We start from the raw sequence: 20488 nt of genomic DNA on the forward strand, positions 1-20488 counted from the left end.
TTCCTTTGCATGAAATTTTATTTTATAGAAGATTGGTTCAGATCTTCTGATTTAGATTTCTAAAGTTTACTGAGGCCTACTTTATAAAAATTAATAAAGTGAAGATTTCTTTCAGTTTCTTTTTTGGCAGATCAGAAACTATATTTATTTTTGTGATAATTGTTTGTTAGAAGAAATTAAATAATAAAAGCACATTTATGATAGGACCATTGTTGGACTGTACTTAAAAATATTTTTTGATAGCTACATTCATCTTAACAATGTTCGTTTAATATCTGTACAACAATCCTTGTCTTGCATATTTTGTGTGTGTGTGCCTCTGATGTTGGACTAAATGATGTGTGTCTATTGATGGCCTATTATTCTGAAACCATGTAAGGAACATTAGTTTACATAAAAATGTACATAATTTATTAACAAACTTTAAATTGCAAACTTAGATATATTCTGATTAAAAATTTTTAGAGATCAGAATTAACTTTACAAAATTATATGAAAAGTGTTGACTTTTAGCAGAAACCCTTATAGTTTTATACCTGAGGGTCTTAACTGACAAATTATTGCTTTGTAAAATGAATTACATGAATCACAGAAGCTTTGAACTTTTTTTTTTATAGCCCTACCTGAACCCATCCTTCCATCCATCCAAAAAATTTACCCAGTAAGTGTTTCTTATAAATTATTATAATACATATTGTGACAAGTATATGTGGGACTATTTATTATATATAGTACTAATGTGAATTAAAAAGTAGTCATAGTTATGTAACCTTCAAAGTATTAGTAACAGTTTCTGTATAAGCTGAGGCATTGGCCATTAGGACATTAAAAATGTTTTGTATACTTTCTCAGAAGACTCATATTTTATTTGGTTATTGGCAGACAATCTGGTTGTTTTTATTAATGGTGGGATTTTTTGCATGATGCTCATGATTATCACTAGTGGGAATAAATTGAGTCCCATTTGGACTCATTCCAGTTTTCTTCATGCTGTTTTAAAATATAGTTTTACAGCATTTGTTTAGTTAGTTAACTCAGAAGTTTTTCAATCCAATGTATGAATACTTTAAAAATAGGGGGAAAAATAAATTAAATGATCAAATGATCATTGTATCTTTCATTTGATCTTATTAAGTAATATACAGCAAGAGTAACATTAGTATTCTATCCTTGTGTGCATAATATTAGGAATCTTGCTGAAGCTGTTTGGAAATAATCAAGAAATGAAGTGTATCTACTAGAAAAAGTGTAGTATGTACTCAATTTGAGTTTAGAGAAACCTAGGTAACGTACATATTTATGATATATAAGAATACTTTTGTTTCTATTTCAGTATTTTGTGTTCTTTCCAGAATTCTGTTTCCTGTTTTATAGTCCTACCATTTTTTTTCTCCATAGTTATCCTTGTTCCTGGTTTTATTTGGAAACAATATTTAAGCTAATTGTTTAGAATGTTTGACCATCCTTTTGTAATCACATAATTTTTACCTATTAGTTTCAAAAACTTACTAAATGGTTATGTAACAGAGAAAAACATAGTACAGTATCTAGCTTGAGTAATCAGTGTTAAAAGAACTTATCTATTTCATGTATCACAAAATATAAATATACTTGACATGGAACCTAAATTAAACATAATTTAATCCTTGATAATTGAGAAGAACTGATGTTTCTGTGTTTCAATACACAGAATTGGATAAGAAAGGTACTGGATAAGAAAGAGTTTATTGTAATAGAATTAGGCTATAGTAGGGACCTCTTAGTTTGTGGTGGGTCCTCTACTAGAAGACACCATTCATAACAAGAACCATTTGAAATTTGGATATTTTATTTACCTCCTTTTAAAAACTAATTTATGCTATTATGAAGAACCATTAAAACGAGTTTCTAGTAGCACTAGGGGCCAGTATTTATGCTTTTAAACATGAAAAATGGAAGCATTAGAAAGTACAGAAATGGAAGTAACTTGAATTTTTTGGGTCTTATTCTTGAATGGTTTTCTCCCTCTATTAAGTATTGATTCTTTAGCTCATATTCAGAGGTCAAAGATAGTGACTTGGTATTTACTATTTTATTTTATTTTTTTACAAGTTTTATTTTATTTTATTTTACAGAGACAGAGAGAGAGAGTCAGAGAGAGAGAGAGACAGGGACAGGTAGATGAGAAGCATCAATTATTAGTTTTTCATTGCGCGTTGCAGCATCGTAGTTGTTCATTGATTGCTTTCTCATATGTGCCTTGACCGCGGGCCTTCAGCAGACCGAGTAACCCCTTGCTCGAGCCAGCGACCTTGGGTCCAAGCTGGTGAGCTTTTGCTCAAACCAGATGAGCCCGCAGTCAAGCTGGCGACCTTGGGGTCTTGAACCTGGGTCCTCTGCATCCCAGTCCAACGCTCTATCCACTGCGCCACCACCTGGTCAAGCTACTATTTTATTTTATTGTGTCAACCTTATTTTTGTTTAAGACCTATGCATGTTTCTTTTTTTTTTTTATAATTTCTTTTATTTTATTAAATTTAATGCAGTGACATTGATAAATCAGGGTACATATGTTGAGAGAAAATATCTCTAGATTATTTTGACATTTGATTGTGCTGTATACCCCTCCCCCAAAGTTAAATTGTCTTCTGTCACCTTCTATCTGGTTTTCTTTGTGCCCCTCCCCTCCCCTAACCCCTCTCTCCTTCTTCACCCCCTCCCCCCTCCCCCAACCTCCCGCCCCTGTTGCCATCACATTCTTGTTCATGTCTCTGAGTCTCATTTTTATGTCCCTTCTATGTATGGATTCATCTTAGTTTTAGTTTTTTTTTTTCTGATTTACTTATTTCACTCCGTATAATGTTGTCAAGGTCCATCCATGTTATTGTAAATGATCCGATGTCATCATTTCTTATGGCTGAGTAGTATTCCATAGTATATATGTACCAAAGTTTTTTAATCCACTCGTCCTCTGCCGGACACTTGGGCTGTTTCCAGATCTTCGCTATTGTGAACAATGCTGCCACAAACATGCGGGTGCATTTCTCCTTTTGGAGCCGTTCTATGGTATCCTTGGGGTATATTCCTAAAAGTGGGATAGCTGGGTCAAAAGGCAGTTCGATTTTCAGTTTTTTGAGGAATCTCCATACTGTTTTCCACAGTGGCTGCACCAGTCTGCATTCCCACCAGCAGTGCAGGAGGGTTCCCTTTTGTCCACATCCTCGCCAGCACTTATTCTGTGTTGTTTTGTTGATAAGCGCCATTCTGACTGGTGTGAGGTGATATCTCATTGTGGTTTTAATTTGCATTTCTCTAATGATTAGTGATGTTGAGCATTTTTTCATATGCCTATTGGCCATCTGTATGTCCTCTTTGGAGAAGTGTCTATTCATCTCTTTTGCCCATTTTTGGATTGGGTTGTTTGTCTTCCTGGTGTTGAGTTTTACAAGTTCTTTATAAATTTTGGTTATTAACCCCTTATCAGACGTATTGTCAAATATGTTCTCCCATTGTGTAGTTTGTCTTTTTATTCTGTTCTTGTTGTCTTTGGCTGTGCAAAAGCTTTTTAGTTTGATATAGTCCCATTTGTTTATCCTGTCTTTTATTTCACTTCCCCGTGGAGATAAATCAGCAAATATATTTCTCTGAGAGATGTCCGAGAGCTTACTGCCTATGTTTTCTTCTAAGATGCTTATGGTTTCACGGCCTACATTTAAGTCTTTTATCCATTTTGAGTTTATTTTTGTGAGTGGTGTAAGCTGGTGATCTAGTTTCATTTTTGTGCAGGTAGCTGTCCAATTTTCCCAACACCATTTGTTAAAGAGGCTGTCTTCACTCCATTGTATTTCCTTACCTCCTTTGTCAAATATCAGTTGTCCATAGAACTGTGGGTTTATTTCTGGGTTCTCTGTTCTGTTCCATTGATCTATATGCCTGTTCTTATGCCAGTACCAGGCTGTTTTGAGTATAATGGCCTTGTAGTATAATTTGATATCAGGAAGTGTGATACCTCCCACTTTATTCTTCTTTTTTAAGATTGCTGAGGCTATTCGTGTCCTCTTTTGGTTCCATATAAATTTTTGGAATATGTGTTCTATATCTTTGAAGTAAGTCATTGGTATTTTAATTGGTATTGCATTGAATTTATAGATTGCTTTGGGTAATATAGACATTTTAATGATGTTTATTCTTCCTAACCATGAGCACGGTATATGCTTCCACTTGTTTGTATCTTCCTTGATTTCTTTTATCAATGCTTTGTAATTTTCCGAGTACAAGTCTTTAGTCTCCTTGGTTAAGTTTACTCCTAGGTACTTTATTTTTTTGGTTGTAATTGTGAAGGGGATTGTTTCCTTAATTTCTCTTTCTGACTGTTCATTGTTGGTGTATAAAAATGCTTCTGATTTCTGAGTATTGATTTTATATCCTGCCACTTTGCTGAATTTATTTATCAAGTCCAGTAGTTTTTTGACTGAGACTTTAGGGTTTTCTATATACAATATCATATCATCTGCAAATAATGATAGTTTTACTTCTTCTTTTCCAACTTGAATGCCTTTTATTTCTTCTTCTTGTCTGATTGCTGTGGCTAGGACTTCCAGGACTATGTTAAATAAGAGTGGTGAAAAGGGGCACCCCTGCCTTGTTCCTGATCTTAAGGGTATTGCTTTTAATTTTTGCCCATTGAGTATGATGTTGGCTGTGGGTTTCTCATAGATGGCTTTTATCATGAGATGTTCCCTGTATTCCCACTTTGCTGAGAGTTTTGATCATGAATGGGTGCTGGATTTTATCAAATGCTTTTTCTGCATCTATTGAAATTATCATATGGTTTTTCTCCTTCTTTTTGTTTATGTGATGAATCACATTGATTGATTTACGAATATTGTACCAGCCTTGCCTCCCCAGAATAAATCCCACTTGATCATGGTGTATGATTTTTTCTATATATTGCTGGATCCGGTTTGCTAATATTTTGTTGAGGATTTTAGCATCTATATTCATCAGAGATATTGGCCTATAATTTTCTTTCTTTGTGTTATCTTTGCCTGGTTTTGGAATCAGAATTATGCTCGCCTCATAAAAGGAGCTTGGAAGTCTTCCTTCCTCTTGAATTTTTTGAAATAGTTTGAGAAGGATAGGAGTTAGTTCTTCTTTGAATATTTGGTAGAATTCCGTTGTGAAGCCATCGGGCCCTGGACTTTTCTTTGTTGGGAGTTTTTTGATAACTGTTTCGATCTCATTTGGTGTAATCGGTCTGTTTAGGTTTTCTGATTCTTCCAGATTGATTTTTGGAAGATTGTATGTTTCAAGGAATTTGTCCATTTCATCTAGGTTGTCTAGTTTTTTGGCATACAGTTCTTCATAGTATTTTCTTACAATATTTTGTATTTCTGTTGTGTCAGTTGTTATTTCTCCTCTCTCATTTCTATTTTTATTTATTTGAGTCCTCCCTCTCTTTTTCTTGGTGAGTCTACTTAAAGGTTCATCAATCTTGTTTACCTTTTCAAAGAACCAGCTCCTAGTTTCATTGATCCTCTGTATTGTTTCTTTAGCCTCTATGTCATTTATTTCTGCTCTGATCTTTATTATTTCCTTCCTTCTGCTACATTTGGGCTTTACTTGCTGTTCTTTTTCTAATTCTTTTAGATGCAGGGTTAAGTTGTTTATTTGAGCTTTTTCTAGCTTCTGAAAGTATGCATGTAGTGCTATATGAACTTCCCTCTCAGCACTGCTTTCGCTGTGTCCCATAAATTTTGAGTTGTTGTATGCTCATTGTCATTCGTTTCTAGGAATTTCTTTATTTCTTCTTTGATCTCATTCTTAATCCATTCATTATTTAACACCCTGCTATTTAGTTTCCATGTGTTTGAGAATTTTTGAGCTTTTCTGCTGTGATTCATTTCTAGTTTCATGCCGTTGTGATCAGAGAAAGTGCTTGATATGATTTCAGTCTTCTTAAATTTGTTGAGAGCACTTTTGTGCCCTAACATGTGGTCTATCCTAGAGAATGTACCATGAGCACTTGAAAAGAATGTATATTCTGCTGCTTTAGGGTGAAAGGATCTGAAGATATCTATTAAATCAAGTTGATCTAGTGTTTCCAATAAGTCTGCTGTGTCTTTGTTAATTTTCTTTCTTGAGGATCTATCTAGTGATGTTAGTGGGGTATTGAAATCCCCTACTATTATAGTATTGCTGTTGATCTCGCCCTTTAAATCCATCAAAGTCTGTTTTATATATTTGGGTGCTCGTACATTAGGTGCATAGATATTTATAATAGTTATATCTTCCTGTTGGATTACTCCCTTTATCATTATGTAGTGGCCTTCTTTATCTCTTACTATATCCTTTGTTTTAAAGTCCAATTTGTCTGATATAAGTATTGCTACCCCAGCTTTTTTTTCATTTCCGTTTGCATGAAACGTTTTTTTCCATCCTTTTACCTTCAATCTGTGTGTGTCTTTTGTTCTAAGGTGTGTCTCTTGTAGACAACATATGTATGGGTCCTGTTTTCTTATCCACGCAGCTACCCTATGTCTTTTGATTGGATCATTTAATCCATTTACATTTAAGGTTATTATTGATATGTAGTTGTTTATTGCCATTTTCTTCTTTAAAGGTGTATTTCTTTTTTTGCTATATTCTTTTCCAACTTTGATCTTTTTACAACAGGCCCCTTAACATTTCTTGCAGCATTGGTTTGGTTGTAATGAATTCCTTGAGTTGTTTTTTGTCTGGGAAGCTTTTTATTTCTCCTTCGATTTTAAATGATAGCCTTGCTGGATAAAGTAGTCTTGGTTGTAGGTTCTTGTTCTGCATTACTTTGAATATTTCTTGCCATTCCCTTCTGGCCTCAAGTGTTTCTGTTGAGAAGTCGGATGTCATCCTTATGGGGGCTCCTTTGTTGGTGATAACTTTTTTTTCTCTCGCAGCTTTTAATATTTTCTCTTTATCGCTTAGCTTTGGTATTTTAATTATGATGTGTCTTGGTGTAGGTTTCTTTGTGTTTCTCTTTAATGGAGTTCTCTGCTTCTTGGACTTGTGAGAGTTTCTTTTGCATTAATTTAGGGAAGTTTTCAGTTATGATATGATTGAACAAAGTCTCTATCCCTTGTTCTTTTTCTTCTTCAGGAACCCCTATGATGCGGATGTTATTTCTCTTCATGTTGTCACATAGCTCTCTAAGTGTTTCCTCTGACTTTTTGAGTCTCTTTTCTCTTTTCTTCTCTGCTTTCATGCCTTCATTCCATTTGTCCTCCAACTCGCTGATTCGATCCTCAGCTGTATCCATCCTGTTTTTAATTCCTTCCATTGTGGTCTTCATTTCTGATATTGTATTTGTCATCTCTGATTGTTTTTTAATATTTCAATATCCTTTTTTATACTTGCTATTTCTTTATTTAGGTTTTCCCTAAGCATTCTTACAATCATTATTTTGAACTCCGCATCTGGAAGTTTGATTATTTCCATATCACTCAGCTCATCTCTCAAAGGTGTCTCTTGTGGTTTCATTTGGGTTGCACTCCTTTGTCTTCTCTTCATGGTGTTTTATTTGTAGAGTTGTTTGAGTCTAGGCTTGGTGTTTTCTGCCTCCAGTTTTCAGTTGTGTTATTTCTAGGTCTTCTTGGGTTGGTATCAGCTATTATTTGTAATCCACTTTCGGATTTGGGCAGCTTTGAAGTCTTGATTTGTTTGTTTTCTTAACAGGTGATAGTCTTGTTAACTGATCTCAGCAGGGGGCTTCCTTGAAACTGTAACCAGGAATGCTGTGGGTGTAACCTGAGACGCTGAAGGTCTCTTCCACCAACTAATCTCACTGGGGGCAGGGTTTTTTCTCAGCTTCAGTAGGGGGAGGTGTATCTCAGATCTCCATGGAGACCTGAGTTACTGCCCCTCCTCCCCACTTCTTGTTTTCAGCTGTGTCTTGTTGCGCTGATTGGAGCTGGATAGATGTCCGGATATCTCTGATCCGGAAGCACTTTAGCTCTGTTTTGTGAAAGGTTCAGTCCCTCCCCCAGCTATGGCCGCCTCCAGCACGAATGAGTCAGCTTTTTTATTTCGTTTCTTGCATACCTTAGCCCCTCACAGTCTGTCCCTCTCCTTGTCCTTTCCACTTGGGAGATAAGCTGGTCTTTTCAACCCACCTTGCTCCCTGGTCGCCAGGTAAGTGGCTGTGAGCAGTAGTTTCTGCTCTTTTTCCTCTGCGAAATCCTCTCTGGGCTCTCAGCCTCACCTCCCCCCCTCCGTTTCTTTAAGCAGAGGAGATTCAGGCACTCCTTACCAGGATTATTGTGGCTTCCTCTTTGCTCCTTGGTTTTTGAGAGCTGTTCTTGCAGTTCAGTGTTGGTTTTTCATGCTGATTTTTCTAAATTGATTTGTATTCCAGTTTGGTGTTGGGAGCTGTGCGTCTGTGCGTCCGCCTATTCCGCTGCCATCTTCAAAATCTCCCAGTTCCTATGCATGTTTCGGTATAGAAAGAACTGCATGTAATTTTCAGCAAAGAATCTAATAGTTAAACCTATTCTTTAATGAATCTGTTATTATATATCGAATAGATGCTTCTACAGTAATCTCACTTAGCCATAAATACTTAAAGCACATTATCTTTATTATTATAAGATTGATGTTTACATGGGTAAAAATTACTACCACCTCTTAACAGGATTTTTTGTTTTATCTAAAACCTGTCTGTCAGCTGATTGATCAGCAAGCAGAGCTTTCCTCAGTCATCCATCTGATGTAGCAAGCAGATGGCTATATTTAGCATCTATTTGTATCAGCACACTGTAAATATTTTACACAGTATCTTTAATTCTAAGCAAATAAGCATGTAAGGTAGGATCTTTTTTTCATTGATGAAGAAACTAAGTCTTAAAAAGTAATATGATTGATCCAGACTATGTAGTCACAAATTATGGATCAAGAAACTAGTATTTTTTCCATTATACTGTGCTGCCTGAGGAAAGGAATAATGATAGTAGTATTCATTGAAATATCTTTTTATCTGATTGCTGTTGTTTATTACATTTTATTTGTTATTTGTATAATATTATTCCTATATAGAAAAGCAGATATGACAGATTTTCAGCTTGTATAAATAAGTTTGAGAATAATTTAAAACTTTATCTAAAAAAATCTTCATTACTTTACAAGGAAGAGGGTTCTTTTAAATTTTGAGCTTTTTTAATGTAGTTAAAAATAAGATTTTAAAAAATTTTGGAATAGAATGAAAAATTTTAAATATATTATTGCCCTTTTTAGTACTTTTATATATTTTCTCAAAATTTATGATTAAAGGTTTTTCAGAATTGATACACTATTTCAATTCAGTTGTAATACTAACTTATGAAGGAAAAGGAAAGATAATATACTTTTATCTTCAAAAGCTATATAGTAGTACAGCATTACTGATTATTACTACTTAATTCTTACTGACTTAAAAAAGCAACATAAGTGACAGAGGGAAGAGTATTTACTATTGAGTTAAAGCAGTGAAGTTGAGATAGTATAAGTATATAAACTCAGATTAAGCTTAGGAAGGGGTCTTTATTTTAATGGAAGCATATTATTATGAAATTTACCTAGATTTTTGCTAGGTAGATTTATCAAGACACTTATATTTGTTTCCTTCCCTAATGGTGTCTTCATATTGGAGAACCGTATTTATGTTAACAGAATAGAGAATAATATAAGCCTCTTTTTTATAGTTGTGAAATAAAGAATTCTTAGAATTTCTCTATACTGTTATATATTGAAAATACATTAAAATTTACATACAACATATATACATACATATGTATTATACATACACATATAGCAACATTTTCAGTTTTCAAATGAGTATAATAGAGAGATAATTGGTTATAACTGTATACCTTTGAAAAGATAAAAAAAATTGAGGATTTATTTTTTAAAAGTAAGAATAAAACCATTGTTTTAAAGTTGACAATACTTAAACTTTAAAAAGCATAAGGAAGTTAATTTTGAAATATAACCATACTGCATTATTGTATAAATATAGTTATAACGATGCCTGGCATATACTAAATAATGAATATTTAAGTAATACTATTGCTGCTGAGATTTATATACATTATATCATTTAGTCCTTTATAACAACCCCATGAGTACTATTATTTTCTTTATATTGTAGATGAAGAAGACAAACCTTTGCAAAGCTAGGTAACTTCACATAACTAATAGAAGAGCAGTGTTTCAAACCTAGGTTATCTGACTCCAAAGATCATGTTCTTGAACACCTAATTATAGTACTTATACTTTATGTTATATGTCTCTTGATTTCAAAACTATAAAAATCTCCCTAAAATTGGATACAATTTAAAGGAAATTTAGTGGTCAGTCTTCAACATACATTACCAGATTGGTGGTGATCTGCATAAAATTAAGAAAGCTTGGTAGAACTTTAATGTTATTTAGTTCTTTATCTATTTAGGTAAAACTCTACTTTAGTATTTCTGACCAGCTATTCTTTGAGACCTTTCTCAACATTTATTTCTAGGATCTAATATTTCAAATTGTTGAAAAATTATGCAACTTAAATTCTTTGCCTGGAAATGGAAAACAGTCATCTTTCATTTATGTTATATATTGTTTTAAGCTTTAAAAAAATGATGGAATATGATAAAAGATGTTTTTGCCTATTTTGGTAGGCAATTGTATTGGCAAAACAGTGAGACTTCTCAGATGTTTTTCAAGGAATCACCTTAAAATTTTTTTCTTACGTTGGCATCGATTGAAGAAAAATGGAAACTATATATCTTTAAAAGTATCAATATTTAAATATCACTTGAATCGAGTCATTACACATTTGGTTATTAGAAGCCCAAAATAAGATATAACCTTAAAAAGTAATAAAAATATTTTTCCAATTAAAAAAAGAACCAAAAATAAACAAAAAAGTATATTACATTGTATCAGTTATTTTTCCATGAATTTAGATTGTATTTTAAGGCTGCTTTTTTCCTCCCTTTGGTTCTTTATATGCTTTCTGATGTTAGCTTAAATTCTGCCCACCCCCATTCTACCCAAAGTAGCGTATATTATTATTAAATACATAAGTGCAATGGAGGGATCCCTTTTAAAAAATATCTTTGATGGAATTTTTCTTAAAGCAGAATCTTTCTTTAATGTGAACCAAAAGTGGGGATTTCTAAGGTTATATGGAATTCCTTCTAACTTGTAGTTTCTTTTGGAGTTTATTTTTATAAACTACTTGAGTTCTCACTCAGTATGTATAGCAAGGCCTTTTTGTATATGAATGTGAAAAAGAACAGTAGACCCAGGAAGGGACTGGCCATGTTGGTCCCACATAATTTAAGTATTTGATTAGAATAGGTCTCATAACTTCAGTTTTAATTTCACAGTTGCTAATATTTTTTCTTTAAAATATTGAAGAAAATAAATTTAAAGGAGGTTCAAAAAACTTCATGTGAGAAAATTACTTCTATTATTTCAGTATCAGTTCATAAATTGTATGTTTACTGTGCTAGGTGCTAGAAATAAAAATTAATGGTAGCTGTGAAAGCAGAAACTATTAAACAGTGACCCACTTTTTCTTTTCTTTTCACCTTGTTATACCTTTTTCTTTAGTTTGCTAGAAAACAATATTTAAAATTTTTAATTTTAGATAATGTCCTAAGTTCAATTTTACACCTAACAGGTAAGAGATAAAAGGTGGTGGAAGCAATACACCTGTCCTGCTTTTACTCTTTATTTTAAATCAAGACTTCTTTCCTACTTTCCCTAGTCTTAGAGATAATTGAGATATCTATTTGTAATACTACATCTGTTACAAGTGTAAGGGGAGGTCTCAAGTTTAGGAGTTCAGCTTTATGAATTGTGGTTGGTGTAGAATTTTACTTCTAAGAGAGTCACTTCGTGGAATTAAAAATCATTAATAGAATTATAGATAATGGAGTGAATGAGGGGAATTTTTCTTTTCTTGCTCCTTTGTTTTTTACTGATAATTTTTGAGGGCTACCATTAAATAGATACAATACCCCATTTCCCTGTATTACAATGTAGTTACGTTGGAGTTATCTAGACTTTTTTTTTTTTTTCTTACACACAGAGAGAGGAAGGAACAGAGAGAGATAGAAATACGGACAAGGACAGACAGACAGGAAAAGAGAGAGATGAGAAGCATCAGCTCTTAGTTGCAGCCCTTTAGGTTGTTCACTGATTGCATTCTCCTATGTGCCTTGACTGGGGTGGCTCCGGCCAAGCCAGTGACCCCTTGCTCAAGCCAGTGACCTTTGAAGGCTCAAGCCACTGAGCATGGGGTTATGTCTATGATATCACGCTCAAGCTGGCGACGCTGAACTCAAGCTTGTGAGCCTGCGCTTAAGCTAGATGAGCCCACACTCAAGCCAGTGACCTTGGGGTTTTGAACCTGGGTCCTCAGCATCCCAGGCTGATGCTCTGTCCTCTGTGCCACCACTTGGTCAGGCTTATTAGATATTAATTGGATTGCTAGCAATACACCTAAGATTTCTTAGAGTTGGGAACCTTAAGTGTAGTTGTCATTGTACTACCTTAACCAATTGCATTAAAAAATATATCTATTTCTACTCTAATGATCAAGGGGAGTAAAGAAAACCCTTTTTTGAAGGCACTGCACAAATTACCTTGGAAATACTATTTTCTAAGTTATGGATATGTATTACTTGAAGCTCTATAGTTCATTTAGTGTATTTTAGAGCCAGAACTTGCTGTTTTTAGAGGAAAGATTAGATATGAAAGTGAATGGCTTATGAAAGACAAAATAATAAGTACCCATTAGTATTCTTTCTAAAAGAAGTATGTTGTTTGGTCCTGGATTGTGAACAAATGATAACCTCCTTTAAGAATATTATGGTAAAAATGTGCTGAATATTGCTTGTTGCTATGTTTCCTATCTTCCCTGCCCTCTCTGTCTTTACAAGTTCAGATGTCTGTCTGCTTTTTATTTTAAGATACAAAATATAAACATATAAAGTAGAAATAATTAAGGAGATACATTTGTAAAGAAAGCTATGTTATTAGATGAAATTTTGTTATGTACAATAAGGTTTTATTAATGGGTTAGAAAGTCTTTTGCTGCCAGTATGGATCCATTGGTTGCTCTATCTCAGCCAAGGATTAGAAGTGCTTTCTGGCCTACTCCAGACACTGGTGAAATCTTAGATGTAAAAATTCCTCAAATTTTTATATTACCAACATAAAAAAAAAATCCTCTCTCTTCTTCAGATAGCTTTAAATCAGGGTTTATAAAGTTTTTAGTGTGTGTTCCAAATGGCTTTACATTTTTCCCTTTTTATTTCTGACAGGAATCTTTTAGTCCTGCTATACAGCTGCACCTTATACATCAAGTTCCATGTAATGTTCCTCCTTACCTCTCAAAAAATGAATCAAGTCTTGGGGACCTCTTACTGGGCTTTCTTAAATATTATGCTACAGAATTTGAGTAAGTGAAACCTCAAATTGTATTTATTCATTTATATGTAAGTGAATGCTACAGATTTGGTCAAGAAGTTGTATTTGTCAATTTCAGTGCTGTAAACTTGTCCAGAAATGTATAGTTTATAAAATTTAATACTTAAAGATTAATTATTAGAAACTAAGTAGAATTCATATTACTAGTTAATAAAAAATTACAATTTATTAATCCAGTTTTAGTTAATTTTATTAGTGATCCCATTTTATTTTAGCTTCTTCTTTTCACAGTAGGGCCTCAGTAAATGTTTGTATTAATTCTATGTAGGTACGATATAGTTTGGAACATCTATTTTTTTAGATACTTAAATTTCTAGTAAAAAATACAGCTAAGACAAACTTGGAGAAAGATTTTCTTTTTTTCTTTTCTTTTTTTTTTTTTTCGAGAGAGGGATAGACAGGGTCAGACAGACAGGAACGGAGAGAGATAAGAAGCATCAATCATTAGTTTTTCATTGCGCGTTGCAACACCTTAGTTGTTCATTGATTGCTTTCTCATATGTGCCTTGACCGCGGGCCTTCAGCAGACCGAGTAACCCCTTGCTGGAGCCAGCAACCTAGGGTTCAAGCTGGTGGGCTTTTTGCTCAAACCAGATGAGCCCGCGGGGTCTCAAACCTGGGTCCTCTGCATCCCAGTCCAATGCTCTATCCATTACGCCACCGCCTGGTCAGGCGAGAAAGATTTTCTTAATACCTGATATCTGAATTAAATAGTTTTGTTATATGTTGAATAAATCAAGGAATACTTCTTTTCCTTTTTTTTTTTCTCTTGAGGATGATATGTAAACATGAAAAATTAAAGTGTATAATCAGACTAGACATAACTGAAAGTTCTTATGGGAGTTCTTAGTTCATAGAGTGGGATTAGGGGTTGTTCATAGCTCTCTGATCAATTTAGAAAAGCTTGAAGAGGAAGAGAAAAGAGTTAGGAATTATACAAAGTAGATAAGGAGGGTGCAAAGGTCCCACTTTGAAGAGAGAATAGCAATAGTAATAGTAACAAATTAATATTACTTGGTGGGAAAAACTGTTCTAAAAAATTATAGGTATTATCTCATTCAGTTAACATTATAACCATATAAGATAGTATTATATTATGCCCATTTTACCAGTGAGGCATATAGGGAGGTTAAGAAGCTTGCCCTAAGATCACACAGCTTATAAGGGGAGTATTTCAGATAGTTTTGACTGAAAAATTCACACTCCTTACTGTGATACTTTACTGTTGCTGTTGTCTTATCTGTGATGATATAGTAGTAGTTCTGAAGAAAACTAGAGTTATATAAAATAATTTGGCATAGGGCATGAAAAATGAAATGTTATTTAAATTTCTAAAAGTAAACGTTATATCAGATTGTTTATATCTATTAGATTACAGTTGTGTCTAGGACCTACCTCAGTGCCAAATAGTGGGTACTCGACAAATACTTGTTGTAAATGAATAAATTTTGAAGCAGAAAGTAAGATTATGAACAAGATTCAAAGATCCTTAAGATGACTAAAATTACTGAATTAGGTTAAGAAAATGAATAGGAAAAGTGCTGGAGGAAAGTAATTCAGTAAGAATGAAGTTTTAATGTCCTACATATAAGTCCAGGCAACAAGGATAGAAAGGAAGGATCCTTCATTTGTATATAGATGAAGAAAGATTTAAGACTATATGCAACATGGGAGGTGGTGTAAGTGAAAGCTATACTCATCTCCTTCCAGGACCAAACTGGAATTACAACTAAAATATAGAACAATCATCCTGAATAACCATCTGAAGACTAGCTGAAGATAAGTCTTATAACCAAGGATTTATAGAAGAAGTAACATCAAGACTGGTAGAAAAGGCAGAGATGTAAAAAGGGCTGGCCCTACTCTCAAGAGTTGTGGCTGAGATTCCAAAGGGATATCTCAGCTGCAGTGTTTGGGGGTGTTCCCCTTAGAAAGCTTGGGGTCTTAACCCCAAGCTGGGCTCCCTAATTCAGAGCACATAAATAACATGTTGCTTTGAAAAGCACTAGGGTTTCTGTTTGCCAGTGAAAGACAGTAGTGTGTTAGAGATACAGACAGGCACACTCTTAAAGGCCCAATACTCAAAATTTTGTTTGTAGCCACTTACCCTGGGATCTGGCAGAGAGAGGGCAAAGCAGAATAGTCATGTGAGGAGAGTCTGGGATTTGTCTCTGGGATGAGTCCTGAAGGGACAGCCACCAGGATCCCAGTGCTAATTCATTCTCTCATATCATAGATGTCATCTTTCTTGGGTGGCATCAGCCTGGGGGAAGCAATAGCCCCAATCTCTGGACTGCCTCTCACCTCACCCTGTGGAGATTGTCCTGCTGAGAAGTCAACTTCCTTAGCCAGTATATAGAGGTCTAGGCAGACTCAGGCAGTATATTAGTGACTTGAGTTGTGTGGCTTTGGGACTGAGGCCATTCCCCCTACTTTCCTGTGAACCTGGCCATCACTTCCCACTTAAGGAAGATCCTCTAGAATCACCTTCTGGGCTTCATGAGGCCCCACCCACCCAGCTCCTAGTGACTCTGCCCTGTCAAGGTCCAGAAAAATCCAGGACAGATTGAGTATTGTGGCTCTAAGGCGGAGGCCAAACCCCACATCTTCCTCAAGCTTCACCAGTACCTCCTCCTTATCTGAGACCCACTAGCCTCTTTCATCCTACTTCTGACAGCCCCACGCTGCTGACTTCCATCTCCACAGACTTGGTACACCCCAGGACATCTGTTGAATGGCCTCAGACCCAACACTGGTACCAAATATGAACCTGTATCAACCTGGTGACCACCACTCATCCCTACCTGTGACTGACTGTGAAACTACCTCATACAACTCATCACTTGCAGATGACATGATACTGTATATAGAAAATCTTAAAGATTCCATCAAACCCCACCCCCTGCCCCCCCAGAAAAAACACTACTAGAGCTGATATATAAATTCAGTAAAGTTGCCAGATACAAAATATCCAGAAGTAAGTTTCATTTTTATATACCAGTAATGAACTCTATCAGAAAGAGAAACTAAGAAAATAATTCCATTCACAATTGCTTCAAAAAGAATAAAATACCTAGGAATAAGTTGAACCAAGGATGTAAAAGAACTATACTTAGAAAATTATATGACACTGAAGAAAGCAATTGTATGTAAAAGATACAAATAAGTGGAAACATACACAGTGTGGTACCTTGATACACAAGCACTTTATTTTATTTTTTTATTTTATTTATTTTTTGTATTTTTCTGAAGCTGGAGACGGGGAGAGACAGTCAGACAGACTCCTGCATGCACCCGACCGGGATCCACCCGGCACGCCCACCAGGGGGCGACGCTCTGCCCCTCCGGGGCGTCGCTTTGCCGCGACCAGAGCCACTCTAGCACCTGGGGCAGAGGCCAAGGAGCCATCCCCAGCACCCGGGCCATCTTTGCTCCAATGGAGCCTTGGCTGCGGGAGGGGAAGAGAGAGACAGGAAGGAGGGGGTGGGGGGTGGAGAAGCAAATGGGCACTTCTCCTATGTGCCCTGGCCGGGAATCGAACCCAGGTCCCCCGCACGCCAGGCCGACGCTCTACCGCTGAGCCAACCGGCCAGGGCCAATACACAAGCACTTTAAATCGTGAGCAGTTAGCAGGAGATATTTTGCTTTAAGTCATGAGCGGATATTTGAATCACGAGCTTCCACCACCCTCCACTAGATGGCCTGCTGAACGTTCTGAAAGGGAGGAAGAAACAGACTTTCATGTAGAGGTTTTTGTTGAAATGGCCTCTAAGTGAAAGTGAGAAAAGTGTGGTGAAAAAGCCAAAAGTCAATGAAAGAAATGATGATTGTTGGGTAAATGAGTTTGTAAAGTTTGTATTTTCTGAGTTTCCTCAGTTCTATTGTTAAAAATAGTGCTGGGCAGCTGTCCGTTAAATTGCTAATGACCTTCCTGCTTGGGAAGAATAATTGTTATACTAATGTCTCCCCCTCTGCCAGCAGCTTCGCCTGACTTTGAAGGTAAATACACTTCATAAACCAGTTTATTTCTTTACATTCTCCCTTATTATGTATATGTATATGTATTTGTTATTTATAAAATACATTTTCTTATTTAAAAGCATATAAAACAAAAAATTTGTGTGGTTTTGGGGGGTTGGAATGGATTAATTGCATTCCTGTTAATTTAAATGGGGAAATTCGATTTGACACACGAGCAAATTGAGTCATGAGCTCAGCCATGAAACGAATTAAACTTGTGTGACAAGGTACCACTGTACCATGCTCATGGATAGGAAGAATTAACATAATTAAAATGTCTATACTGTCTGTCCAGGCAGTGGCGCAGTAGATAGAGTGTCAGACTGGGATGCGGAAGACCCAGGTTCAATTCCCTGAGGTCGCCAGCTTGAGCACGGGCTCATCTGGCTTGAGCAAAAAGCTCACCAGCTTGGACCCAAGGTTGCTGGCTCAAGCAAGGGGTTACTTGGTCTGCTGAAGGCCCGCGGTCAAGGCACATATAAGAAATTAATCAATGAACAACTAAGGTGTCACAATGAAAAACTGATAATTGATGCTTCTCATCTCTCTCTGTTCCTGTCTGTCTGTTCCTATCTATCCCTTCTATCCGTCTCTCTGACTGTCTCTGTCCCTGTAAAAAAAAAAAAAAAAGTCTATACTACCTAAAGCAATCTATAGAGTCAACACAATTTCTGTTAAGACAGCAGTGGTGTATGTATTTCACAAAACTAGGACAAAATTTCCAAAAATGTATATGAACCACAAAAGACCTTGAATAGCAATAGCAATCTTGAGAAAGAAGAACAAAGTTGGAGGACTCATGCTACTTGATATCAAACTATACTACAAAGCCATAGTAATAAAAACAATATGGTACTGGGATAAAAACAGACATAGAGGTTAGTGGAACAGAATAGAGAGCCCAGAAATAAACCCACGACTTTATGGCCAAATAATATTTGACGAAGTAGACAGTAACATACAATGGTAAAGACAGTCTGTTCAATAAATGGTGTTGGGAAAATTGGACAGATCCTTGCAAAAAAAAAAAAAAAAAGAAATTAGACCACCTTTTACACCATACACAAGACTAAACTCAAAATGGATTAAAGACTTAAAAGTTAGAGTCAAGGTCCTGGCCGGTTGGCTCAGCGGTAGAGCATCGGCCTAGCGTGCGGAGGACCCGGGTTCGATTCCCGGCCAGGGCACACGGGAGAAGCGCCCATTTGCTTCTCTACCCCTCCACTGCGCTTTCCTCTCTGTTTCTCTCTTCCTCTCCCGCAGCCGAGGCTCCATTGGAGCGAGGATGGCCTGGGCGCTGGGGATGGCTCTGTGGCCTCTGCCTCAGGCGCTAGAGTGGCTCTGGTCGCGACATGGCGACGCCCAGGATGGGCAGAGCATCGCCCCCTGGTGGGCAGAGCGTCGCCCCTGGTGGGCGTGCCGGGTGGATCCTGGTCGGGCGCATGCGGGAGTCTGTCTGACTGTCTCTCCCTGTTTCCAGTTTCAGAAAAATGGAAAAAAAAAAAAAAAAAAGTTAGAGTCAAGACCATAAAAATCCTAGAACAAAACATAGTAAAATCTTAGATGCCTCTCATAGTATTTTTTTCTGATACATCATCTTGGCAAGGGAAACAAAAAATAATAAACAAATGAAACTAGATCAAACTAAAAAGTTTTTGCAGAGCAAATTAAGGAAACCAGCAACAAAATAAAAAGACAGCCCATTGAATGGGAGAATATATTTGCCAATGATACATCTGATAAGGGGTTAATATCCAAAATTTACAAAATTCTTCTAAAACTCAACTCCAAAAGAAACCCTAGTTCAATCAAAAAGTGGGCAGAGGACATGATTATAATAGATAGTTCTCCAAAGAGACATATAGATGGCAAATAGACATATGAAAAGATGCTTAGTCACTAATATCAGAGAAATGCAAATTAAAACCACAATGGAGTATCACTTCACACCTCTTAGAATAGCCATCATCAATAAATAAACAGCAAATATTGGCAAAAAGGGAACCTCGTGTACTGTTGGTAGGAATGCAGATTGATGCAGCCACTAGGGAAATCAGTATGGAGTTACCTCAAAAGATTAAAAATGGTACTGCCATATGATTAAGCATTTCCACTTCTGAGGACATATCTGAAGGAACCTGAAACGCTAATTTGAAAGAATGTATACACCTTATATTCATTGCAGCATTATTTACAATAGCCAAGATTTGGGAGCAGTTTAGGTGTCCATCAGTAGATGAATGGATAAAAATGCGATGGTACATTTACACAATGGAATACTACTGAGCTGTAAAAAAGAAGGAAATCTTAACCTTTGCAACAGTATGGATGGACCTGGCAAGCATTATGCTAAGTGAAATAGCCAGTCAGAGAAAGACAAGTATCATATGATTTCACTCATATGTGAAATCTAATATACATAATGAATTAACAAAATAGAGACAGATTCATAGATAGAGAGCAGGCTGACAGCTTTTGTTTTTGTGGCATTGGGCTGGGAGTGGTGGAAGGATTGAGCAAAAAGGAGAAAAAACTGATGGACATGTACAACACTATGGTGATTTCTGAGGGAGGTAAGGTGGGGGGGCGATAGAGGAGAGTATAAGGGACATAAATGGTGATGGACAGAGGCTTGACTTGGGATGGTGAACACAATACAGTGTGTAGATGAGGTGTTTGAAATTATGCACCTGAAACCTATATAATTTTGTTAACCAGTGTCACCCCAAAGAATTCAATAAAAGGGAAAAAAAGCTTTATGAAACATGGGACATAAGGAACTGTAAAGGTTATTCTAGAGTTCAGATATTGCAATAGCCATAGCTAATGTTTAGTAAATATTTCTTTATCTAGTGTCCTTAGGGTATGCTGAGTCATTCCCATGTATTATCTCAAGTGATCCTCAAAATAACCCCCTGTCAAGCTTAGGGAATTTTGTATTTGAAACTTGCCCATGGCAATACAACAGATAGTGAGAGAACTAGTATTCAAA

General features: G+C 36.0%; 1 protein-coding gene across 5 annotated transcripts in view; it reads left to right on the top strand.

Moving 5' to 3' along the window:
* TENT2 (terminal nucleotidyltransferase 2) overlaps positions 1–20488 on the top strand; it is a 71354-nt gene that overhangs the window by 39628 nt on the left and 11238 nt on the right. For all 5 annotated transcript variants that reach the window (XM_066273645.1, XM_066273647.1, XM_066273643.1 and 2 more), the window contains exons 11-12: positions 618–661; positions 13311–13447. In XM_066273645.1, coding sequence (XP_066129742.1) covers positions 618–661; positions 13311–13447 — 181 coding nt within the window. The remainder of the gene's footprint in view (positions 1–617; positions 662–13310; positions 13448–20488) is intronic.

Source organism: Saccopteryx bilineata, chromosome 4, assembly GCF_036850765.1.
Source record: "Saccopteryx bilineata isolate mSacBil1 chromosome 4, mSacBil1_pri_phased_curated, whole genome shotgun sequence".
Classification (NCBI taxonomy): Eukaryota; Metazoa; Chordata; class Mammalia; order Chiroptera; family Emballonuridae; genus Saccopteryx; species Saccopteryx bilineata.